The following is a 27,961-nucleotide window of genomic DNA, read 5'->3' on the forward strand; positions in this document are numbered from 1 at the left end:
GTTTTTGTTTTGATTTCAAAGTGAACGGACGTGTGTGCTAGTTACTTATTGATGATATATTTAATTAAATTTAATACAAGAGGCAGCAGCAACGGCGGCCTAAAAGGTGATTTTAGACAAAATACCCGAAGGTGAACAGAAACACACACACGAATATATTAAAGTTTAAGTTGCGCTGGTAAAAACGTTAGTTACAAAAAGGACACAAAAATAAAATAGGATAAAACCGGGATTGTTCTTGTTATGATTTCAAAGTAAACGGACGTGCGTTGCGTCGACGTCGGAAAATTTCGAGTTTGTGGAGTTTTGGATAAGCACATTCATCCTTTGTCCCTTTCTCGCAAGGGTAGTGAATAAAACGAAAAGAATCAAATGGAATTAACAAAATATTAAAAGTGTTCACCCTTTTGTCTACTCGTGTTTCGGAGTGCAGCAAACAACAAAAATTCTTTAAACAAAACTAAATTCGCGCGCAATTTGCAGCGTTGAATAAAATTAATAAAATAAAACTCTGCGTTTCTACGCCGATCGGAGGAGGAACCAGCAGCATTATAACCGGTAATTTAAACAACAAACAAAGCGAAAAGAAACTGAGATAAATACATTCAAATACATACATACATACAAACAAACATACATACATATATATTTTTTAAGAAGAAACCCAAGAAAAAGGCAAAGTTGACATTGAAGCGGAGCGCGTGTGTTTCTCTGTGTATGTATGAGTGCGAAATTCTTATTGCAAAAAAAAGAGTAACTAGACTTTTGTGTATATTAATTGCAAAAATAAATTGAATTTGAGCAAAAATCTATAGAAAAAACATCAAAAAAACATGAGGCAGGCGCAAGCCAAGCAGCTGCTTCGTGCCATTCGCTTATTTATTTGTTGTAAAAATCAATAAAATGCTGTAATTGTTGCTGTCTCAGTCGGCGGCAGGAGTATGACATTTCCGTCAACAAAATGCCAAATAAATGATATTTATACACAAATACATATGTATATATAGAATTTAGCTTGATTTTGGTTTTCTCTATATATTATCGCCTCTTATCTTATAAATGTTTATACATGATTGTAGTTTTGCTCTTTTTATCGTGTTTTGTGGTGTCACGCAGTGAATAAATAAAATGGTTTAATTTTCATTTAATTACTACTTTATTTTTTTGGCAAAAGATTAAACTTGACCGAAACGGAGATACTCTTTAAGACGTGGAACTTGCCTTTGTTTAAGTTTATTGGGCGTGTCTTTTCAAGTGAAAAAAGCATCAAAGCTCGACTTGGGAATACCGTTTAATAACAATTTTTTCCATAGAAATTTGTGCTTGCTTGGTAAAGGATATTCAATATGTTAAAATTCCAAACTATTCTGAAAATAAGTTATAATCAAAAATATCCGGATATTGTCCATTCAAAGGTGATAGATGAAAGCGAGTTTTCACTGTACTCGAAATAAACCCCTTCCTAACAAACATTCGCAACTTCACACCATTCCAGTAAATAAACATTCTCATGGGCAGACATATTCAACTCTTGTTTCTGGCGCCATTGGAGCCTTTTGTTTATAATATGTCTCCACCATATTTAAGTGATAATGCAACGAATTCAAAAGAGGGTAAATAAAAGGTCCATTTAGCTTCTTACTCTATTTTGTAGTGTCTTTTGAAGTCGGCCGAAAGTTACATATACATATATGACACCGAATATGGATCCCTAGTGAAATAAATTCAAAATGATCATGTGACCTTAATTTTTAATATTGTATCTAAATTTCCATTTTGTTAGAAGTTTACTCTCTTTAATTTGCTCTAAACTTGCCTAGATGAATAAATTAACCTTGATATGTTTACTTTTACTTATATTTTTAAAATATGTACTTAACTAGTATAGCCCTGTGATTTATTATCCTCAAGTAGTTAAATAGTTTAAGTGTAAAAGTATGTACATATGTCGTTTATTTCATATTTTCTGTATATGTATGTACATATGTATGTTTGCGAAAATTAATTGCAGTTACATATATCACGTGCATTAACTTAGCAGCAAATACCAAAGAAAATAAATAGTCCTTGATCCATTTTATTACTTTACTTTTTTACAACAGAAAAAAATGAGTTTTATAAACCTTTTTATGAACTTTATTTAACGTGTTTGGCGAGCCATGAACTCAATATGGGCTTTTTTTTTACCCTACTCTACCCAAAAGGAATAAAAGAGACAACAATAGTCAAGTAACGGCCGCATGGCAACAGGAAAAGGCGTATTAAAGCAATTAATTAGCACAAATTTTGACAAGTTCAAGAATCGAAAGTATCTCTCTCGCAATCTCGCTCTCTTTGGATTGCTCTCAGTTGTGGTCCTCCCTCTCTTTCTTGTCCACCTTAATTTGGTGCGTATAACGGTTCATTGCACTGGCATGAGAGATTTTGACTTATTGTCATGTTGTTATTGTTGTTGTCTCCTTTTTGTCAGCGTCAAAATTTCCTCGATAGGCAGATACAGTTAAACGAGAGTTGTTGTTGTTGTTGTTGTTGCTCTTGCTGCTGACTCAAACTGACAAACGTTTTGGATTTTTTTTTCTCATTGTTATTTTTTTGTTTTTAAGTTAATTTGCCTTTTTTGGACAGTTTGCAATTTGTTTGTCTCAAATTTACTATAATTAAAAATCAAATTGATTTTTCCGTTTGCCAACCCCAACAACAGCAATAACAACAACAACAACAATAATACTAACAATCAAATTGTCAAGTTAGCATTTTTGTTGTTGTTTATGTTGTTGCTGCAATGAAAAAGCAATTTTCCGTATCTAAAAGAAAAACTCAGTCAAGGCATTGTTTCTTGCCACACGTTTTTGTGGCTTTTGTTGTTGTTGTTGTATTTACTGCTTCTCTTATGTTGCAACAATGAGCATGGCTAATTTTCATTTTAACAAAAGTTAAGTACACAGTCTTTTTAAGCTTTGCCAATTGACAGGGACGGACTTGAAAGCTAATGCCGTTGAGAGGGGGGCCTAGAAAAATGATCAAATGTTTTAAAACTTTTCGAAGATATTTTTAAAAGATGAAATTGAAATAATAGAGGCCAATTCATTTCTTTACTTAACCATACCTCAATTATTGTTTTAAAAATCGTCTTAAAAACTAAATTTAAAAAAGTTATTAGTAGCTATTGAAACAAACATGTTATTGTTTAAAATTCTTTGACTGATGCAGCTAGTAACTCAATCAAATCTAAAATAATTTCTAAAATTATTCATTTGTTATTACTTTATCAAACCTTTGACAAGGTCGACAAATAACCGATAAAGTTTTGACTTTATCAAAAAAATTGAAACAATTGGTAGTATAAAATATTTACATACATATTTGAAAGAAAGAATATTTTGTTGTTATGTTACTATTCATCATCATTTTTTCATTGTATTCACATACATATATTAGATATACATACATATACTAAACTAAATAAACATTATTACCTTATGACTATAATATGGATTTTTCTTTGAATTTTTTTTCCATTCTTTGTAATGAACAATGTCAAAAGTTTAGATAATCCGTTTTGTATCTTACGTTAAAAGCTTAACTTTTAAAGAGTCAGGCATTTCTATAAAAGTTTAATACATAAGAAAGAATTACTAATTTCTTTACTAAATCGATAAAATGTTTGTTTTACTATTATTTGACCTGCAGATTCTGACCAACATTTAACAGAATTTTAACTAATAAGACTTAAGCCATATATTCTATGAAGCTTCTTTGCCCTTATTTGAATTCTTTCCAAACCTCATTTTTGGGCCCAATTCTACGTTAAGTTGAGCCCTGCCCGTTGTTAACGAAACGGTTGTTTTTTCTCCTCTTCTTCTTTTTAATTCGTTTTGTAATTGTTGTGTCTGTTAACAACAACAACAGCAACCAAAAAAAACTATAAATGATAGACACCAAAAAGCAATGACACAATATTCAAATACTCTACAATCTAAGTGTATTTTGAGATGGATAAAAAATATACATTCTTGACTATCATGGCTAGATGTGGGATCAGTAAAGTTTTAATTAGTTTGCTTCAACTCATAATTGTCACCGAATTTTCCATTAAATATGATTTGTGATTGGATTTACTAGGTTTTAAGAGCAACTTTTAGTTTTTTAATAAATGTTGGTATTTGTTTTGAACAATTTGTAATTGTAATACGTATAATCTTATAAATTTTAACTTAAATTATTATTAGGAGAGGTATACTTCAATCTGAGGCTCAAAATTCCAAAACAAAAATTCAATAAGACTAAAATTCATTTTTGTAAGATGAATTATTGATTTTATTAAAGTAGTTATTGTCCTCTAAGTCTACTAGCTCAAGTCGTATAGAGCATACAAATGTCGTTATTGTCCTATTTATATCTTATCTCTCTTTTTCTCTGTGTCTCTATATATATAACCATGTCCAATTGGCATGGCGCTAGGCATTACAAACAAAATATTTTTTATATTGAAGTAGAAACAAAAGCCCAATTGAGTGTGTGCCAATATGGGGAGAAATACAGAAGAAAGGAAAATCAATATCTATATAGAAAATATTACCCACAATAAACAATAATCTAATCGAGTTGACATGCGAATTGGTATGTACTTTCTTATGCATTTGGGTATATTTAGCAAATGTTGTTATAAAAAGGCAAAGACGGAAGTTTGGCATTGGCTTCCTATGTACATTGAGGGCTTATATAAAAGACTTGAGTTATCAATTGAAGATCAAATCGTTGAAGACCTTGTACCAGTTACCAAAATTTGATAGATGGATTATATTAAACTGTCTCAAACCTTTGGCCAAGGTTTAGACTCTAGACGGTGTACAAACTAATGTTTTATTTATAATTAAAGTGATTATGAGAAATACATTGTAACTAACCCATCTAGGTTTGGGAGAAATAGTTCGAAGCTTTGTTGATTTTTCATCATAGACCTCCAGGATGCGCTACTGATCGATGGCCATCAAAATTTCCCATTAAATCAGTTTAATTATAATGAATTTGTGCTCTCAAATTAAATTCAAATTTTATTACAGAAAATAAAAAGCTTAAGATACTCAATTTCTTTAAATGGCTCGAGGATATTTGACACTCGGACGGAAGTCCTGAAGTTCATTGCCCAATTACAAGAGAGATAAAATAAACATTTTTGTGTTGTTTTAAAATTAATGACCGTATTTTCTTTTTATGTTGTATAATTTTTATTACAAGCGCCATCAATCACAAGGTCTTTTCCCCACTGGAAACATTTCCTTCTGCGGCACATTAAGTCCGCAAAAGCCTGACAACACTTACATTTGTTTCTTTTTTTTTTGACCTGCACATATCACACACCATCAGTCGGTGTGTGAGTGTTAGTGTGTGTGATTTGTGAGTGTTTTTAATGAGTCTCAGCTGGACATGATCCGGCTCAATGAACTAAACTTATACTTCAAGTGTTGCAGCAGCTGCAAGTCCACAAAAAAAAAAAACGCAAACTTAAATCAGCTAATTCATCAAAAAGTGTGGCACAGTCAGTCGACTATTGTCGGTTGTGGTGGCAGGGGCACGCCCACTTTTCGCTAGGCGTACGCCCCATTAGCTGCTGCTGCTGCCACTTTCCAAATCAATTGAAAAAAATCTTCCGTCTCGTTGTTGTTGGGGTTTTTTATTTGTTGTATTTTGTATGCCATCATCATCATCTCACCATGATCATCCGGCAGACATTAGAAGCGCGTGTGAGACATGCGATTGGGCAAGAAGAGGCAACAACCAGGCAAGTGAGAGGAGAGGAAGACATAATACCAAAAAGCAAAAAGAGTAGATGAAAAAAAGCAGCATACAAATTACCATTTGTAATACCCTGTAATACCCGAAGCCTGTTCATGATATAAATGTAAGATGCACAACTTGAGGGGCTTAAAAAGTATTACCTGAAATTCAATATGTAAATTTTTCTGTACTTGTTAGCCTTTACTTGTACTTTAGTTTTTTAAACCTAAAAGGTCTTTGGCTTTCAAATTGTTTTATCAACACTAATTTATCAATGTGTTAGTTTTTGCCTATCAAAGTGAATTCAACTATCTCATTTGGTTCATTATAACCATTTTTGACATAGTAATTCCGTTGCTAATACTTATTTTAAACAGTTATTCAAAGAATTGTGTAAACTTCAATATAAATGCATAATTCTAATGCATTTTTTGCTAATCAAAATATCTCAAGACAAATTATTTATGAATCATTTGACATAAATTTTGCAATTACCTCTGAAATAGTTGTTTTTTTCAGTAAATTGATCAAATGTGTCACATTTTGTTAACTGAAATCAGAGATATTTTGCAAGAACCTTACTTACACTAATCTTACTTTATTTACTAACCAACACTAGACACTTCCTCAATTTTCGGTATATATCAACATTGATCTTTTGTTGATTGTGGAACTGTTTGCTAAAGATTAAATAGAATACTTTGCTAATGAGTATCTCAAAGTCTGTGCTTAGAATTAATTTACTTGATCTTTTTCTATGTATAGTTTCTATGTATGTTTTTTTTTTCTTAGCTTTTTTTCTGTTTTTGTTCCTCCTCAAAGAAAGCCAAGCCCCAGTCAAGTCGTGTGAGAAGAGAGAAGCAACAAAAAAGACGTTAAACAGTTTTTTTTCTTCTACTTTTTTCATAGTCTTGTCTGTTAAACGTTCAAAAGTAACGCCAACGCCAAAGTTGTGTGAGCTTTGCTTTTATTGTTAAACCAGTTGAGGCAGCAGAACAAAAAACAAAAACAAAAACAAAAAAAAAAATGGGAAAAAACAACAACAGCAGCGGCAGCGGCAGCAGCAGCTGTTTGTTGGATCCTCATTCCCCCTACATGCTCCCCCACCACAAGCCTCTTTCGCTCTCCCACTCTCTGTTGTACTCTCCCACTCTGTGGCTCATTTCTACGCTGACTGCATATTAAAGCTCGAGCTCTGCTGGCGGCGCACTGCGCTGCGCGCCTGCGCGTCCAACGACCGTTTTATTGTTGTTGTCTAAGCTTTGTTTGTTTTAGCTGCGTTTTATTATACCCTATGTTAAGCAAAAAAGTACTATCACTTAGTCATTAAGTATGACTAGAAGTGCCTTAATTGAAGGCGATGCATCTTTGTTTCCATATATTACATACTTTATTTTAAAATATATTTTCAAACGCTTTGTCGTTGGTTTTCAAAAGTAAACCGGTTTTATTCTCGAAACGTTTGTGTAGTATAAAATAAATTTGTAACTTTGAATTTATTTTTGAAACGTTTGTGTATTATAAATTAAATATTTTACTTTAAATTTTTATTTGAAACATTGACTAAAAAGCTAACAATTCAAAAACTTAGTAAACGAATGAATGTATAAATTTAAAGACAAAAGCAAATCAAGACAAAGTTAGCGATTTCCACATATTTATTCGGAATTTATTATTATTTGGAAAATTGCTTACACAATAGCGAATTTCATACAATTTGGAGAGCCATAGCAACTTATTTGGAATTAATGTCTAAAAACAGCTCTGATCTTTAGGTTTAATTGATTCTTAACCAACTTCTTAATATAACTATTGTGTTTTCAAAATGACATATTCTTAATAAGTTATATACTTAAGTTTATTTGCCCTAACTAAGCTAAATAGTTCCTATTAAAAATCTTAAAACCAAGGAAATATTAAATTATTAAGCTTTTTTTACTTATAATTGATTAATTTCAATAAGATCAATCTAATCAAATCTTATTTTCTCAAAACGATCGTTAAAAACAGAGATTGTCGATAAGTATGGGGTGTATGGGGCGACAATCGGACTTTTCGCATCACTATTATGCAGCATTTCTAAGATAACTTATTGTTCTCATACAATTTTTTATCTAAAGATAATTTTCTACAAACAGAAATTTATTAAGACATAGAGATGTCTTCCTCTATTCAAACAGACTTTTAGAGTATATAGAATTTCGTTTGCTAAAAGCTACTCACCTCCCATTGTTTACCTTTTGTCTGATGTCGTATGGAAAATTTACCATATGCGCCACGACTCCACTTGACCAATCCTTGAAAATGTAATCCCAACTAGTTAAATTTACTTAAAAACAATAAACCCAAACTGACCTGAAGTGAACCCAACTTATAGGTCCTCCAACTTTTGCTAGTTGAAACCAATTAACATGCAAACTTCACTAGACACACAAAGACACAAAGCTAGATAGACAGACAGACAGAAAGACAGTCATTCAGTAAGACAGACAATCAATCCCCATTAAAAATACCTCACGCACTTCCATTTGTGTTTCTGTTTCTGTGACTCGGCTCCGGGAATCGAGTTGCAACAAGCCTATCCAAAAGAAAACGTGTTTAAATTTACGTTTGACAGTTTGGCAGAAAGAAAGAAAAAAAAAATACAAATCTACTCAAAGCACTTTTTTTTTTTTTTATTTTTGTATTTCGGTAGTTGCTCCCAAAATACAAAACGTAGTTTCACCTCACCCATTTAGCATGACAAGCCGCGAGACCATTATACCCTTGCGTGCCCCTTCCTCCGGAGTGGAATGGAGTTTGGTACCTAATACGCGCGGGTCATGCATGGACTGCAATTGACGGCAAACACACACACACCTCTTTTTGTTTGGCGAAAATCGTTTTCACTCTTCATTTTCATGTTGGGTGAAAATCTGCACGACCACGCCCCAGTCTAGTCTGTAAAATTAAAAGAAGGGCCCCTAACCCTCCCCAAAAGAAAGACAAAGAAAAAAACTTAAAACAGGCCATTGACATACATTTTGGGAGTCTCTTAAGTTTGCGTGTGCGCTTTCCCGGAGACTTAAAGAGTCAAGATCGAGGCACACTTTTTTTTTCTCGGAGGAAGAAGAAAGTGTTCAATGCCGTGGAAGAAGCGGAGACGCATGTCCAATAAATAAATTGAAATATTTACGCTTTGAAGTCAAAAAAAGAAGAATCGAAAAGTGCCGCGAAGTGGAGTAGAGAACCGGTCGGTTGGTCGGTCTTTTGGTCGATCGGTCTGATTGGGGGACTCTTTTGGATCCCTATAATCGCAACGATGTTTGGCTGTGCAGCTGTGTGACCCACTCCCAGTTGTCGTTGTCCATTTAAAGCGGCCTGCTGGCTAGCCATAGCCGCAGCCACAGCGAACTGCCTGCCAAACATATCTGTGCACATTTATCGCCAGTTTTCAGTTTGGCAGTTCCCCCAACTACCAATCACCTCACTCCCCCTCCGCCTCCCCCTGCCCCATCCCGCATTTACCTTCTCTAATGCCCAAAAACATAGAAAATGAAAAATAAAAATTTCACCTCCGGTCACACGCTTGAGAAGTCATACAAAACACAACAACAAACCACTGCATCAAAAATGAAAAGCGCTAAAAGCACTTTGTGCATATTGTAGGCATTTGGTTAATTAACCAAAAAACTCTACCCCAAAAGCCAAAGCTCTCTTTGATTGCTGAAATAAAATTAACCAAGGATGGCTATGAGGATTTATATTTCCAGTGAATCGAAGAAGAGGAAGATATCACCGTACATTTTCTTTATTGGTTTTATTTCACATTTTCCAAACATTATTTGTCTTTTTAAAGGCATTAATTGCTAAAATTTAATAACAGTAACTGAAACACTCACTTAAAGTTAACTTTCAACTAAATCTATTGATTAATTATTCAAACTTAATGTAACACTTTGCTCATCATTTCAAATGTTAGTATGTTTACTTAATCTTTGAAAAGTAAAATTTTAAGTTTGAAAATATGTTGAGAACTAAGTCAGTATCTATCAACCCATAAAAGGATTTGAAGTTTGAGATCCTGCACTCCTTATCCTTAAATTACATAAATGTAAGAAATTTTCATTTAAAAAGTATTTTCCTTGTTGAGTATTAACAATAATTTTCCAGTTTCTGTTTAAGCTTTGAGCCAAACAAGAAATGATTTATATCTTAACTACATTTTAAGAGTTTCCTCAATTTTTGTGCCATTAGAGATATCGGATTTATTTTTTTTTATATGTATTTCGTTTTCCTAATTCCTCATATCTAAAATGGTTTACGTCTTTGATGGGTCTTTAATTTGCCGCATTCAATCGATGATGTCTTCCCTCCAAACTCCTGGCCCAGTCGGTCGAACCGATGCATCGCTCCATTTAGTTACTACTTGGCTGAGCATTCGTTTTGTGGCTGAGGCTCTGATAATTTTTCATTAATTACCAAAACGGGTATTTGGCCATTGAGTTTTGAAGTTGGCTTCTTTCTTCTGCCTTGCGATATATATGTATGTATATATATTTTTTGAGCTAAGCTTGTTTGAAGATAAATTGAATAAATGTCCGGATGCACTTGAAGCGCACATAAAAATTGTTGCCTGTCAGCGTCATTGAAACTCCTCCCCCTTCTGTCTTCTTCCCTCTCCCCTACACTTTGGGGCACATCGCCTACTCAAAGTCCAAATTGAAGAAGAAGCAACTGAGGATGCGGTTGATGATGATAGTGCGATGGACGATGATGCAGTGAAAATCTTTTCTTGTTAATTTTGTTGTTTTTTTATTTCATTTCATTTACTAACTAACTGTGCATGATGATGAATCAATCATCTGTTTAGCTTTGGGTATTTAAATTAACCGGTTCGTCCATCTAATGAGCGGCACTTGTCTGTCGTCTACCCGCAGATGAAGCAACCACTTTCATGTCTGGCCATAAACCATAAACTAACCATATCCATATCCCCACAAGACATACCCATGCCCATTCCCCCCACCTCCTTCAACTCCATCCTCATCACCATCTCGAACTCCAACTCCGTTCATGTCTCCCATGTCTACTTGTTATAGGGCTTATGTTTTCTTCATGGGGAATTACATGAGAAAGCCTCTTGCCAAAGGCGAATTGATTGTTTTCTGGGTTACACGTGTTGCGGTTGCTTTCGACCATTACAAATTTTCGTATTTATTTATTTATTTATTCGATTAATCAGTTAACAAAATTTAACTTCAAAATGTACAAGTTTTTAGGGCGAAGTACGATCAATTTTTAATTGAAATTGATTTAAATGAATTCTTATTTTGATTAGAGCTAAAAGAAGTAGAAAGAAAAGTACCCCAAGAAAGCGTAAGTTGACTTTGCAAACTTTTCGTTGCTTAAAACAGATTTTACATAATATATCAAACTGTTTCTGAAAAAAAATGTCTTTTTGGATCTATCACATATTTAATCCATTTGGCCTCAAGACTCCTTACCCTTCCTTACACTACCCTACTTCTATCCTCCCCTTCCCCCATGAAATTTTGTTGTAATTGTATTGAAATATACAATATTTGTTAAATTTTATTAAATAAGGAAGAAATTTGCTGACTCAGACCACAAACACGTCAGCTTACATAAGTTGCTAAACCACTTAGTAGAGAAAAACCCTTCGGACAGACTCAAGTAAAAGCTTTTTGAGGAAATTTAAATCTGAAACCTATGCCAATTGTCATAAGACAGTAGCGGATCCTAGGTTAAGGATGCTTTCTGGAAATTAAAATCCAAGATTCACCAGTGTCATAGGACACCTTCTTTTTACGGTAAGCAGAGTTCCACCAGGAAGCCTAAAAGCTTTACAAACTCTTACATTCTGACCCCATTTCGATCTTTGATACTTTTCCGGTTCGCAAAGAATGGTAGAGTTTTCTCAATAATTACTTTTCGTAAATTATATATCTATCCTACCAACTGATTGCAGTAAAACTATTTTCAGCTTCTGTTTCATATCAGAAACTTTCAAATGATGTCATTTGAACGTTTAAATTTCTGCCAATTAAACACTTTTTTTTACTCCACGGCTATTTGGAAGAATTTCATTCTTGACACTTTACTTTTTCCCTTGATAGAGCGAAACAAAAGTCCAAGATTGCAATTTGATTCATTAAAGTTACCTTGAGTCGTCTTCATCGTCGCTGTTGGCTATCTTATATATGTACATATAATTGCTACCTAAATGAAATAAAACTAAATAGATTTCATTTGAAATGATATAATGCAGCATAAGTTTAGCCAATTAGCTATAGATAGAAATAGAGAATGAGCCTGGGAGGGGGGTCTACGACTTCAATGTTAATTGGCTTGGATTTCTTCCGAGTAAGAATCGACAATGATGACGATAACAACGAAGGTCTTCATCAATGAGGCGCAGCGCCAAAAGTCTCTGATTGTATGTAAGAAGAGTTTTCGCTTATTTTTTTACTGGTTTTTTTTTCTGTTGTATCTATTTCCATTAATTAAGAAGCATGCGATGCGATGATGCGTCAGTTCAGAGTTTCATTGTCTAGCTGGAAACTGGCTCTGGCTCTGGTTATAATAATTCATATGATTTTTGCATTGTTCTCCCTCTTGGCTGTTGTATAAGTATATATATGTATGGTAAATAATATGTATTTAATTTGCCAACTCAACTCTTTTTCAATTTGCAAATCATATTTTTTTGTTTTGTTGTATTTTGTTATCTTGACACGAGTCTTTCTCAGACAATGTCTTGGGGTCTAATTTTTCAAGGCCTTAACAAGAGCCAAGGTGTTGTTTTTGAAACAGCGTTTACCAACACTTTCGTTTTGGTCACATTTTATACATTACTTGCACTTTTCGTAGCAATTACTTCTTTACTTCAATTATAAATTGATTACTGTCTTTCTCGTTATATTTTATGATTATTGCAATCAATTAAATTAAATTGCTTTTGGAAAATTGGTTTCATTTTCCACTTGTATGACTTGAAGGCGCCATCATCCAAGCCAACAAACGACGACAAACTCACCAATCAGCTCAGCTTTCATTTTGTTATTGTTATTTCTTTCTCCACCACCACTTCTTCTATTTATAATAATTATTAAAGCAAATAAACCTACATAGACACAAAGAGAGGCTGCTGGCTGGCTCACTTTTTATATATGTAAGAAAGATATGCTTGTCATTTGGTCTTTGGATTGTTGCGATCTGTCGAGAGCTTTAAAGTCGTTGGCACTGACCAAGTCAAGTCCGGAGACCAAGCTGACGACGCAACGTCTACTATGAATTGGTTGCTGCTATTGGCTTTGCTTTTGTTTTATGTTTTATTATTATTTTTTTGCCCCAAGTCTCACTTGGGGTCCGCACAGAGTCATCGATGGTAGCTCCATAGTGTTGACCTCAAGATCACCACAAAAAAATGGGTGAAAGGTATACAGACAACAAAAAACTGAGCAATTTTCAATTGGCTATGTAATAAAACTTTGAACAATTATACCATGGATGAAGTAATCGAAGTAATTGGAAAGCAAAAATAATTGTTAGAAACGTGAAATCATAACATTAAAGATCTAAACTTTAGTTAGTAACTTAATAATAGTTCTTATATTATGAGTAATTACTTAAAATATGATTAAAACTATTTTTAGATTGTTAATTAGTGATTGTGAGAGAAGGAATTAAAAAAATAGCAATTAAAGCTGAGTAATTTCATAATAATTATTGTATTTAAACTTTTTTTCCAAACACTTGAGTCCCAGACTTCTTTTTGGCATATACGACTTAAACTTACTGTCGATATATATTGTTCAATTTATTCTTAATAGCCATGTTTGGTGGTCTATATTTTTTCATATTGACACACTTTGAGTTATGAAAAACATTTAAGTAAGAAAGATAAGGAATTTTCCCCAACTGTCCCATACTGAAAAATAGGTCAAATGACATTAATGTCAGCTTTGTCACATAATTTCATCTAGTTGGGTAGGTAAATACTTGGTCATTACTAAGAGGACTGCCTTTAACATGTAATTTGGTAAAGGATCAATAAATTTATATAATATGTCTTTGGAAGAATAAATTTATATAATAGAAAAGAAGTGCAAAAGGATGTCTAATCATCTTTGGTTTAATTCTTATTCTTTTTCTTTCTTTTTTAAGTAAACTAAAGCATGAACTTTTTAAAGCCTTTGACAATAAGTAACTCTTTCTATGTCACAAGACTTTTTTAACCTTTAGTATCTAACTGTTAAAGCGTAATAAACGCCAAATTTAAAGAGAAATTAAATGAAGTAAGTGACGAAATTTGGCAATTTCGCCAACATTGTCAACGGCTTTTATATTAAAGTAAAAGTAGGCACTTTATTTTTTATTGTTTTAGCTAATAAAGTTTTGTAAACATCAGTAATTCCATTTAAATTTAAAACGACCTTGTGGCTTAATACAAAGATGATTCTTAGCTGTCTTTCAACTAATGTTTTATCTTTATTTCGATAAGTGATATAGATAATATCTTTAAAATAAACTAAACCTAAACCTAAACACTTTATAAATCTTACAAAAATCTTAATAGACTTTCAGATAGAACTTCAAAATCTACAAAACTTAATAGCAATAAATTCTAGTGATGATAAATACATATATCTAATTTGCTTCATAAAAAGAAATTTTTTTAATAATTACAAAAGTATATACAGTGAAACCTCGATATAACGAACTTCGTTATAACGAAAAACCCAATATAACGAATTTTTTGTTAAGTCCCTTGAAAGGACTAAGGTTTTACATTTCAGTACCTATAGCGAATCAATAGATATAACGAATAATTTTGCGATCCCCCTCAGATTCGTTATATCGAGGTTTCACTGTAGTTTAGTTCATCATTGTTAATTGAATGGTTTCCAATGGAAACTTTCCATATAAAGTTAATACAAATTTGAAATTTACTAAATTACAATATAATTATTTATACAACACTTTTAAATCCTTTTTACTTTACACCAAAATAAATAACAGTTTGTAGATTAATTAAATTGTTGTTATACTTATTATCTCCTCTTACCTTTTTCCCGGTGTCTATTCCTTAAACTAAACTAGTTATTTTTGCGGTTTATCTAATTGGGAAATGTTTTTTTGTTTTTTTTTCACTGACTATAAGTACGTGCCACAAATTGAGTAATTAAACTCAATTCTTCAACTTAAATATAAACCTAACGATCAATCAAGAAGAGCTCTGCCCTAAAGTTGTTTTTGGTTGTTGTTTTTTTTTTTTTGTCGACTGACTTTCGCTAATAAAATTATTTTTAGTATCTTACTCTGTCTTCACCTTCTAGATTTATGAAGTTGCTTGGCCTGATAAATGCTAGAGGGGGAATCATGTGTAGAGTGAAGTTTGAGTGAAGTGACCGAGATTTTAGCCAAAAGCTAATCACATATTTCCGTTCAAGACAAAACAACAACAAAAACAGAAAAAAAAATAGAGCTTCAGGTGGTTGGTTCGTTAGATGAATGTGGTTTTTGCGGTTGTTGTCTCTGCGCTGCAGTTGCGCTTTAATAACTTCATTGTCAATGCAACATACGGCTGCACATTCAACAAAAGCGAAAAAATAAACCATTCATTGTTCAAAAGTGGACTTGATCTAGATGCCACCAATTCCACTTGATGCAACAGACATGGTCTTGGACTCGGACTAAGACTCGGACTCTCTGGCACACACAGTAGTCGGGAGAGTGATATTTATCGTTAGATTTATGGATCTTGCAAAGGAGAGAAATGCTACTGCACACAACACAATGTGAGGTAGAAGTTTTCCCCTTCAGCGATTTCACAAATTGAACAAAAGTTTATACACCATACAAAAGTGAAGAAAAACTGTCTTTTTTTTTTCTTGAATGTATTTTATTATTGAGATCATCATCATCCGGCTACAGGTTTTTGTTATTTTACTTAACCGATCAATGGATGGTTGGATGGTGGGTAGTTTTTATGTGATCGGCATTAAAGCTGACTTTGCCTTATTTAGTTTTTCTTGAGACATACAAACATATACAACATATACACAACGTATTTTATGACTCCCCAAGTCAATGTACGTCGTCATCTTCTTCTCTTCGATATGATTACGTCTCTCTTTTTACACACCCGCACACACTAAAGTAAGATTGGGGGAAACTTGACAAGCTCGATTAGATTAGATCAGTGTATGCTTGAATCAGCCACTTCAAGAAAGAAGTCGGTAAATATTTATCTGACAGATAAACTTGAAGAGTAAGCATCCAGCTGGTTCTGAGAAAATAAAAAAAAGTTATCCAGGGGGATTTATAATTAATGGTTTATTCTTCAACTCTTACGACCTAATCTAATAAAACTTTTAATTTGATTTGCTATGCAAATTTCCAAAGAATTATCAGTCAACAGAAAGTTGATTCAACTCTTAATTAATAATAATAAAAAAAAATGTGTCCAATGTGTTTTCTAAAGCACTTAAAAACGACTTTTCCCCTTTTAAGCCAAGCTAAGCCCTTTATAAGTCCTATTTGAATGGTGTGCTCTACTTGTTCTATTACATTTGTAATCTCGAGGGCCCAACCTAAACAGAAATCACAGCAAAGTGCCCACCCAAATAACCATTCCCACTCAACCAATAACACACAAACTCAAAATCTAACAAAAGCCACAAAAATTACACATAGAATATTTCGAAATTTACATTGTAGTTTTATACCCAGTAGAATAACAAGATAGGTATATACAAGTTAGGCAAATCATTTATAGATGATTTCTTGCCATTATTAAGACTGCAAAATCAGAGTTGTGAACGTTACGGTTCTTGAAGTAGTGTTGAGAAATGTTAAAATATAGATTACTTGCGATTAGAGTTTTTGAATTAACAATGATTTGTAGTTTTATGAGTATACCAGGGGTATACCAGAAAGAGTATACACAAGTTGGTCTCATTTCTTGTCAATCTAGATAATAGAAGAGTCAGAGTTCAGAACTTTACAGTTCTTCAAGCAGTGTTAAAAAACGTTAAATAATACATTTCTTTAAAATTTACACTCAAATGTAGTTTAATAGTTATAAGGCAATACCAGAAAGAGTATATAAAAGTTACACCCACTAGAGGTAGTTGCGTCACAGTTGAGAAGTTAACGGTTCGCAAAGCAGTGTTAAGAAACGTTAAAAGGTAGATAAGGTGTAATTACAAACCTAACGCTTCGGTGTTAACGTAAAAATTAACATAAATTAGCAACAAAAAATGTACGTAATTAATTAGAAGCCACTTAGAGTATTTCTCCTCCCTGAGGAGTTAGTCTGTTAGATGTACAGGGTATTTTCAGTGCTCAGCTTTTAGTTGATGCACATAATTTTGTTGTTGTTTATGTGTTGGAGGGGGGGTCTGCCTCAAACGAATGATTTTGATTAGAAATGGTGCATATACATATAGAGGAGACACGCCCCTTAAGCATGTAACATAAAAAAAAGACCGAGCCTCCCCTCCATCACATTAGGGCAATATTACAAAAGTCTTTCCATGTAACTATCGGAGGAGGGGGAGCAGTGAAGGAGAGTGTGTGTATCTATTAAACAAATTGCCAGCGGGAGGGAATCACGCGGCAACAGAGCAGCAGCAACAATGAATCAGCAGCCAGCCGCAATGTAGTTTGTAATATTTACAAGAAACGATACACGTTGAAGATTTGAGAGGGCATGAGTCGATGGATGGATGGATGGATGGATGGATGGGGTTAGGGGGTTAGGGTTGAGGTTTAAAGCTTTTTTTTATATCTTAAAAATAGATATATTTCCCACGCCCACGTGTCTATTTCTAGGTCTTGCTGTTTGGTTGATGTTGTTGCCTCTTGGCATTGCATTGTTGTTGTTGTTGCTGCTGTTTTTGTTTCTATGTTTCTCTGTTGTGCTTTTCACTTCACAGACAACAATTGTGCAATTTGGCGAGTTTCCACTTTTCCCCTCTTTGTACTTTGCATACTTCTAGTATATAATTTTCTGTCTAATCCACCAGATACCACGCCCCAAGCACTTTCAATTGCAATTTTGTTTCACTTTTTTGCCCATTTACTTACCTTTGCTCTAGTTCCGCGGTTTTTTCCATTCACATACATTTCTTGCTTTCTTCATTCAGTGAAAATTTTTGTATTTGTATGTTGTGGTTTTTCTTTTTATAAAAATTCTTAATCCAAAAATAAATATTTTTCGCTGTTCAATTTTATCAAGTGTTTTCGTGTTTTTTTTTCGCACAAAAATATATACACATATAAATGGATATATGAATATGTATGGTGTTATATATGGTTAGCGCCTTCCTCCCACAGATCCCACCTGCTGCTGTTGCCGCATTTGGAACTGTGGAACAACAAAGATTTGAAAAGAACTGTGAACACAATGATGGGGCAGGTCATGCGGCGAAATATAATGATGGTCTTTTCTTTAAATAAACATTTCTTTAATTTATAACCAACGAATGCACTTGAAAAGCATTGCTTAACCAGTTATACAAGCCCTATACGATTGTACGATTGTTTGTAATGAAATAATTCGACTTCATCGCGATATATTTTTGAGGCCAAAGGACTTTTACGTCTTAGGAAGCAATATGTAAATGTGACCTAAAACTGCCTTTTCAACGTCGATATTTGGTGACCCTTTTTTCGTTTTGACCTCTGACTGCCACAATCAAACCAAGCAAAGTTATTCTCCTCACTCCTCATTGTTTTTGTTTCTTGTTTTTAACCTTTTTAGTCACACTGTGCAGTGACGGCGGCGTCAACGTCTCATCGGTTTGTCGTCGATGGTTTGTGCTAAAATTAAATATTTAAATTCAATGCCCTAACATTTTGCTGCTGCCGAACTCGGGCTCGGTTTTTTTATGCTCTTTAGCACTACAGAGTGGAAGGGTATATTAGTCCTACCTAGATTTCAATGCATTTTTGGTGAGGAATTAAAAAGTACAATGTAAGATAAAGAACTAAATAAAATATTATCTATAATAGCCTTCTACTCGTACAAATTTTGTCATTTAAAGATACATATATAATCTGATACATATACATATAATCTAATACACACCCCCGAAATCTACAATTTTTGAATTTGTTCATATCTTTATACTCCCAAAAACTGAATTTGCAAAGTGTTTAATTTCGATATATCCTTATAAAACAAAGACTCAGAGAATCTAGATTTTTTATCAGACCCTACCATAAAACATTTTCTACATTCGTCCATGTTTATGTACCCTGAACTTTATGATAAAAATTTGAAACTTTTATTCCATTGTTTTGAAAACATAAAGAATTAAGAAAATCTGGGTTGTTGTTTCCACGGATATAAAGAAATAACTGGATGAACAGTACTTGATACAGGGTATCATAGAGTCGAAACCATTTAAAGTTAATTTTATTTGGGTTTTTAACGTTTCTGTCAACATAATAGATTCATATTCAGAAAAAAATATCACCGAAAATGTATTTCCAATCGAATCATTTTTTATAGTGGCCAAAGAAATTTCTGTGAAACTAGATGAATCACAGTTGCTGGAGTCAGTCCTCTGACTGAGGGTAACCTCAGGGGGAAGTTGACCCGCAGCACTTAATAAATTATAAACAACTGATCTTACTCACTTATAAGGGTCTGGGGTTGGGGGGGTGATAAGCAAGAAAGCCCCCAACAATACAAATGATAAAAATGAAATGATAAATATTTCAAAAATAAGCTTTTAGGAGGCAAAAACAAGAAATCGCGTAATTACTTCCGGTGAACTGAACCAGGTGAAACACACACGCATTCTCTCTCTCCCCCACACTCTCTCTCTCGATCTCGCTCACGTTTCTCTCTCTATGTCTACGCCCGCTCTGCCGCAGCCTGAGCTGATATGGCAATACTGTTGTGTCAGCTGTTTAACTCTTCAATCTTGGCGCTCTCCCCCAGTCGCTGTCTCTCTTTCTCTCTCACACATAGCCCCACTCTCTATTTGGGGGTCTCTCTCTGTCTGCATTTCTCAGTTCTTTACGAAACTCTGCCGGGCGTTTACGTGAGCGCGGAGAAATTAAAAATATTAATTTTTTTAATTTTCTTTCGCCGTTTTACTATAAGTTTAATATATTTTGATTTTCAATATTTGATTATAATGTTTGTGCAATACACGTCAAGCACAACGACCACGACTACGACAATAATATTATTAGCGAGTATTACAATTTCAATATAAAAAGTGAGTTGCATCTTGCCTGTCTCTTTTCCTCCCTCGCTCTCTTTGAAATTAAAAAAAAAAAAACAAAAAAAAAAGTATTTAAAACGGTTTGCGTGACTTTCCTAAATGCGCAACGTTTTCTTATCGCGCGAGTTTACATATACATATATACATACATATGTTGGCCTCTATCAGTTTGTTTTAGTATGTGTGTTGTATCTCCCCTCTATGTGTGTGTGTGTAAGAGTATTGATTGCATTTGCACAAAAAGAAAAACAGAGAAGAAGTAGGTTATGGCAAAATGATTTACAAATTCAATCAACACGCACATACTGACCCCCTCAAACGCATTCTCTCCCTCTCGCCTAGTTCTCTTTTAATCTTCTTCTCTCATCATGTCTAAGCACGCAACCAACTGTTGCTGCTGCTGCCGCTTCTTCCCCATGTAACAGCTGATTTTGTGTGTGTTTATCTGTGTGACACCATTAAAGTTTAATTGAAATAACAAGCAATTGTAAAAGTGTGAAAACAAAATCATAGCAGAGCAAGCTCTCCTCGGTCCCCTGAATCCGAAACCAACTTCAATCGATAGTCTTCAAAGTTGTTATCGTTTCTCGGGGTGATGTAATTTGCATAAGCAACAACAACAACAACAGCAGCAATCTCTGCATAGTCACCATCATCATCAGACGACGACGACGTCTAAACCAAACCGCATACATAACTTTTTGGACCGATTTCAGGTTTGGAAGTCCATCTCTTCATCTCCTCCGCCTCGGACGTCTCCATCCACAGTCTGTGCCTGTGTCTCGCGTGTAGGCAGCAGTTCTCATACTCTTTAAATTAATGCGAGTCTTATCAATATTATGTTTAGCCTGAGGGGAACTTTCCCATATTGTGATATGTTGGTATTTCCCCATTTTATGAAAAAGAAGTGATTAAGTGAAGTGACTCAGTTTCTTGTGAGAACCTAAATCAAATCTCTTAGATTCAAAAAGGCGAATCTGTACGACTTTTATATACCCACCCAGTGTAAATATGAGTAGGAGGACAAACAAAGATTAACTCTGTTTATACAATATTATAATAATATTGCCACACCCTTTTTTGACTTTGACCTAGTCGAGAAGAGAATATTATCTAGACTTTATCAATATTTAATTTAGATACTATCTACAATGATTCATTGAGTCTGTAATTCACAATCTCGAAAAAAACCTCTTCATACCCATCAAAAAAAAAAAAAAGTAAATCGTTATATACAACAAATAGCTATCAGACTGACTAATACATATGGTAGATAGAAAGATCTTTAATGAACAATTTGTTTATATTCACTTATTTAGGAACCATTGAAATGAATTGCATTTTGAAAATAGCTCTACACATAGAGAAATTGAACAAGAGTTAACAATTTCAAGATAAAATAACATCTTACTTAAATATATTTAGAAATTAGCAAACAGTTGCTTAAAAATTATATATCATATTTAAAGGTTGTAAATAATTTTTTCTAGCAAATGACATTTTATCTTAGAATTATGTTTCTTTTACGACACATTAAGCTTTTGTTAGCAAAATAACGGGATAATACTTGTTGTGTTGATGATTAATTACATAAGGAATACATGTCGTATGCGTAATGCGCTATATTGTGCTTTCCAGTGGGAGATATTTCCTTCTTCTTCTTAACTAAGAATCTGACACTTCAGATGTGATTTATTTTCCTTCATGAAAAGGTATCGGGAAAATTTTTAAAAATGACGAATAGCTGAGATCAAAAACTACGACCACAGTAATAAATGCATTTTTATTACGTATACGACAAGTAGTTATTATATTTTAAACTTAAATTTTAATTTTTAAAGGCTAGAGTCTCTTATTTCAAGAAATAACTCTGTAAACTTGTTTGTTTAAACCTTTATTCTTAAAATAATTTATGCAAAGTGAAAAATTAGAAATTATTCTTTGGCTTTTTTCCCTAACTGATGTAGCTTTTATTGCCTGTAGATCTAGCTATTTTTGGTCTAAAAAAATGGCTACTTTATGTCATGTTTCTTCCTGCTCTTTTATGATTGCTTTATTTTTAGAAAAGTTATTCATATTTATTTTATGGTAACTGTATAAAAAAAAGTTAACTTGTTTAACCAGACGAAAGAACTTACAAAAGTTGTACATATATATTTTCACTCTCTCTCTTTCTCTGTCTCTGTATCTGTCTATCTCTAACTCCCCCACTTTATTCCCATTCCATGTTTCGTTATTTTTCTGGTTTCTTTCGTCTGCCGGCAAGCAATTACAAAATGCCTTAAATGCCGCCGCATTCGCCCACTCAAACCAAGAGGCAACCAGCACCAGTTGGATGTTGGGGTAAGGGGGGGATTTAAAGCAAGGTGCTGAGTGACTGCCATAAGATATAGTCTCAGATCAGAGATTCGATTTAAATGCTGTGATTTGAGTCAGCATCAGCAACCAGTGCAAACGACTCTGAAATTCAAGCCACCAGCAGCAGGCCTCTCTCTCTCGACGCCTCCTTCTCCTCCTGCGCCTATCCCAGCAGCTGCCCCATCAGCACCTCGATCTCCATCTCCGCTGACGTGCGATCTACACGAGTGTGTCATGCGGATGGCTGGCCATACGACGTTCTCGTCGACGTCGCCGTCGTCGTCGTCGTCATTTGCTGGTTTTAGACAATGCTACACAAGTTCCTACACCTACGACCTAGAATTTGCCGAATATGTCAACAGGTATATAGGCAGGCAGGCAGGCAGGCGGCATTAAAACTATATATACCTATACATAGATATATCTACAATATATATAAGTGAGGCAACTATTTCTATATATAAAATATATGCATATAAAAATAAATAACAAAAAAAAAAAAGAAGAAAAACATAAAATAGCAATATGTTATTTTGTTTTGATTTTATGCAGAAATTTCAATTTTGCAACATTTGAGAAATTCAATTTAATTAAGATAGAAATGCATATTTAGATTTTGCCAAATAAATTAAGAAAATTAATTTTAATTTGCAACTTGTTGAGCTCATATGAAAAGATGTTTTTTTCCTTAAAGAACTTTCCCCCTAGTCAGTTGAAATATCTACCTTCATCCAGGTACAGGTGGTACATATTTCGTCTTTTAGTTTGTTTGTGTTTTTTTTAAGTATACAGAGATTCTTTTTACGCTAATCTATATGTCAACTTTAATAGCTTGTATTTTTATTCATAATAGATAAATTTATTAGCCGCTACGCACACGCATGACATTCACAGTCATAAATTGTTAAACAAAAAATGTTTAGCACTAGATTTCTACATATACCAACATACATATGTGTACATATCTATGGACATACATACATATATAGTTGTATATATCTTCAATATGCTTACTGCCCCAATAAGAACTTCAAATGTAGTGGACAGCCCACATTCATCAACAATACCAGCAACAATCTCTTAAACCTGCTCATACAGTATACCATAATGTTTGTCATTTAGCTTAAGGCTAATTTGTTTTTTTTTTGTATGTATGTATACCCTGCAAATAAAAAGGGTAGTATAAATTTGCTTTATGATTAATTGTAGACTATCTCTTATGGTCCCTAAGGAATGACTTAAGTCATAGAACTAAATGATCCCATATATTTATAGTTATAGATAGAGACATTTCTATATCAATATGAGTGTAACATTTTCGTGATTACACCGATATTACAACTCTATGGAAATCTAGTGTTTTTATTGAGAAGAATAGCTACCAGATATTGCCTTATATAGAAATTGATCTGAATGTTAGGGAGTAGAAATCAGAAGTCATCTACTTATTCCGCCTTTCAACACAAAATTCGTCATCAATAAAGTAAAATAATATAATAGTTTTTTGGGAATAACAAAATTGATTTATTGTACAATATGGCAAGAGCCTTTATTGAATTATATAACTTTAAATTCAAAATAAAATATTTGAAATCGTTTTTAATTCAATTGAGTTGCTATATATTCGAAATACGTCTTCTTTCTTGACCTTAAGACTATTAAATTAGTGTTTAGAAAAGGAACTATATTTGGGTAATATTTTTGTGGTTTAGGACAAAACTCATGTCAAATATCTTAATTAACATATTATTGCCAATGATTCCAATTAAATACAAAAATTTGTTTAAAAATATGAATATTCCAAATAAATTTTAAACATTGACAAAATTTTTATTTTTGTTTCTTAAGAAACCAAGAAACGTTTCAAACCATTATTTTAAATGAGAGACTAAATGGTTATCTTTTATTTCGTATTTAGTATATATTTTAAATAAGTTTTAATATAGAGTATCTCAAAGTCGTTAGGAATTTAAGTTGTGAGCTCAGCACTTTCCATGATCTGTTGTAATAGGTTTGATATAAACCTACAGCAACAACTAAATTGTGTCAAGGGGGCCCCTCATCATTTCTCATACACAAACAATATAAATTAAATAAAATTAGCGACTATTTTGCACGAAAATGTGTGTGAAAACAATAGATAGTGGAGCAATAGTGGGGGAAAAGAAAACGACATGAAGTAGTGCCTCCAAGGAGGGTCAGAAGAGAGGGAACACAAGCGGCACACACGCGTGAACGAAAATTGCCCCGAAAAGTTGATGGACGACTGAACTGAACTGAACGCACGCTCAACCAAGCGAACGCTGGTCCTATAGTTGCCCCAAACGCCCTCCCCCCTTCCATACCACTTTTATGCTCTTGGTACACTCTCACACACACACATACAGTTGGTTTGTTTTGGGGTCTCATGTGGGCGCAATGTTGCCATAATATAATGAGGTTTTCGTACGACATTGAACTCGAAAAATGCCATCGGCCCTAACCAAAGCTGCCTTTGACTTTGCTTTTCTTATTTCATACAATTGTGACAATAATTTGTTGTTTTATTATCTATTTCTCTATCTATCTATCTAACTTTGCTTTTCTTTTTATGCTCTGTTCTGTTTTTCTCTCTTCATTTTATTCAATTAAATTATGTTTAAAAAATTAAACAACTGTCGCTTATTTAATAAGTGTATGTAATAAATAGTATATCTTTAAGCAATTAATTAATCAAATTCATATTTTTTATTTTTACAGAATAATAGAGGATAGTTCCAGCCACGACTAAACAAGGAAAACAAGGCTTAGAGGGCAACCGAAGTGGTTAATCATTATAATAAGGATAACTTAAAGTATATACACAAACACACAAAAATGGTGGACTATTATAAAGTATTGGATGTGGCACGCACAGCCACCGATGGTGAAGTGAAAAAAGCGTAAGTACTAAAAAAATTATGAGTATATTTGAGTAGGAAGGAAGTAGGAAATCCTTTTAAGTTTGGCGATATATAAAAACCAAATATGATATGAATTATAAACCCAGTTCTTGATTTAAGATCTATTGAACCAGGAAAGGCTACTTAGAAAGGCACAGTTTAATTATAAAGTCCCAAGTATATGAATATTTTATAAATAAGCTATATTTAGGCACAATCTTAAATATGATAGTAAAAGCCACTCAATTCAGTAATTGACTTTTGTCGGATCTTATGATATGTCTATTAAATCTAAATAAATCCATTCAACTGGTCTTACAGTTATAATCTAAAAAGAATGTATAGAAATTCATATCTTTAAAAGAGTTTGGTATATAGTTAAGTTTCGGAGCCTAAGTAAGTCTAAATAAGTGAAAGGACAATATTCTACTTCTTAAACTATTAAAATATCGATATTGAAAACCAATATCTACCCCCATAATGACCAATTTCACTTCCAAAATCTACACCTAGATCAACCAGTGATATATATTCATCTAATAATATTTTTTAAACTTGCTTTCTTACTTACTTAAAGAACAGATTGAAGTCCTAAGAACTTCGCAGGTTTCATAAAATACTTAATAAAAGTTGTTAAAAATCAAAAAATTAACACAAAATATTGTTCTTTTCGTATTTAGCTATCGAAAATTGGCATTAAAATGGCATCCAGACAAGAATCCAGACAACTTGGAGGAGGCCAACAAACGTTTTCGTGAACTATCTGAAGCATATGAAGTGCTATCCGATGGTGAGTATTATTTTGCCAATCCATATTTATATCCTAGATGAAGAAAAAAAAAGGTGGTTCAAGATGAATACCCAAAAACAAACGAGTCTATCGAAACATTATTAATATATCTATGTGGGTCTATATGGTTGTATTATGTGTGTGTGTTGGTGTGTTTAGCACGTAAGCGAAGGATCTACGATGCGAGAGCCACACTGCATAAATCCTCAGCAACTTCCTCCTCCTCCTCCAACACATCGAATGGCTATTATTCCCGCTATCGCAGCGGAGCTGGTGGCGGTGGCAGCACTTCATCAAGTTATGGTCGTGACTACGACTATGATTACTATCCAAGCAGACGGAGTGGTAATCGCTATCAGGCGTTTACCTTCCGTAACTTATTCGAGGGTACACCATTTCATAAACTTTTTGGTAAAAAGCAAGGCAAAAAAAAAAATGTTGCTAATTTTTGTTTTTGTTTGAGTTTTTTATCGTATCTTTTTTTTTTGCTCGCCCTCACGTTGGGCGCCAAATTGGTTGTTTAACCCAAGCTTTGACGTTTGTGTTTTTTGAGATTGTTTTTTTTTTTTTGTTTATTTTTGTCGGCACTAAATGCAAAAATAAAGCAGAAGAATGTGAGGCTTTAGCTAACCCCTTTCATCCAAAGCGACAGCAGCAATGTTTCCACTAATCTCTGAGAAATAATTTATACATCAGTGATTGTAAATTAACCCTTTCCGTTTCTGACTTATTTACACAGAGAAAAAACGTCGCATTTACGATGAGTATGGCAAGGATGGACTTGGTGATCGCCAGAATCGCTCACATACCCGTCATCACTATAACACACATGAATTTGATGACTTTGATATCATGGGTGGCTTTCCGTTTGTGTTCCGACCGCCCGACGAAGTTTTCCGTGAATTCTTTGGCGTTAATTCACCCTTTGCCGACTTCTTTAGAGGTAAAGTTAATAGAAAATTTGAACCCTATTAATTAATTTTGACTTATTTTAATTTTAATTTGCCAATTTTTTGTAGATGCCAATGGCCATTCGAATGGCACTTCTAGTGGATCAAGTCGGCGACATGGCGGCAGCAGTAATGGCGGTATTGGAGCCTCTCGCCATCATCATCATCATCACCAGCATAAATTGGCCTCCCCTTTTGCGGCGCCCATGGTCAATTATTCAATGATGGATTTTTTCATGCCAACCAGCGGTTTCACTTCTTTCTCGTCCATGACAAGTGGAGGCAATGGCAGCAGCGGCGTTACCCACATATCTGGTGGACCCAATGCCGCCGTTAAACGCACCTCAACCTCCACGGTGTTTGTCAATGGCAAAAAGCTGATGACCAAGCGGTGAGTTCCATTTTATATCGAATTAATAGAATGGAATTTCAATTCTTTCCTTCTGTTTACAGAATTGTCGAAAATGGCAAGGAAACTGTCTTTTCATATGAAAATGACATCCTTAAATCAAAGACTGTGAATGGAGTATCCCAAAAACTATCTTCAATAACGAATTAAAATGCAAATCAAATGGGGGAAAAACAGAATTAATAAAAAAATATATATATAATAACATCAAATAATATTAATAAACCACAGAGACGGAGAGAGAGAGATAACACGATAACAAAGCAAAAGTCATAAATTTAAAATGCAAACAATAAAAATAAAAGAAAAAATATTAAGGGGTGAAAAACGAAACCCTCGAAGAAAAACTAGAAATTCTTCAAATATTCGAGAGATACGTTTAAAGATTTTGTTTTACATTAAAATTAAGAGTTATCATACATAAACGAGTTTTTTGTTAATGTCCACACAATGGAGACGAAACAGAAAAAAAGGACCAAATCTAATGATCATCAATAAACAACAAA

At 33.6% G+C, this 27,961-nt stretch overlaps 1 protein-coding gene across 6 annotated transcripts; it reads left to right on the forward strand.

The window, feature by feature from the left end:
- Positions 1-27,880, forward strand: LOC6646182 (dnaJ homolog subfamily B member 6-B). Of its 6 annotated transcripts, none has more exons than XM_002068651.4 (7): positions 1-558; positions 25,125-25,306; positions 25,987-26,096; positions 26,256-26,507; positions 26,836-27,039; positions 27,116-27,437; positions 27,500-27,880. In XM_002068651.4, exons 2-7 carry the CDS (start codon positions 25,242-25,244, stop codon positions 27,603-27,605), a joined length of 1,059 nt encoding a protein of 352 aa, XP_002068687.1. In that variant the 5' UTR covers positions 1-558; positions 25,125-25,241; the 3' UTR covers positions 27,606-27,880. The 6 variants fall into 6 exon arrangements, with proteins under 6 accessions (XP_002068687.1, XP_046866356.1, XP_015033128.1 ...); XM_047010400.1 differs by lacking the exon at positions 1-558 and adding an exon at positions 698-715; XM_023177772.2 differs by lacking the exon at positions 1-558 and adding an exon at positions 19,956-20,021.
- The last annotated feature ends 81 nt before the right edge of the window (positions 27,881-27,961 follow it).

This window comes from Drosophila willistoni (assembly GCF_018902025.1).
Source record: "Drosophila willistoni isolate 14030-0811.24 chromosome 2L unlocalized genomic scaffold, UCI_dwil_1.1 Seg72.1, whole genome shotgun sequence".
In the NCBI taxonomy this organism is placed as follows: Eukaryota; Metazoa; Arthropoda; class Insecta; order Diptera; family Drosophilidae; genus Drosophila; species Drosophila willistoni.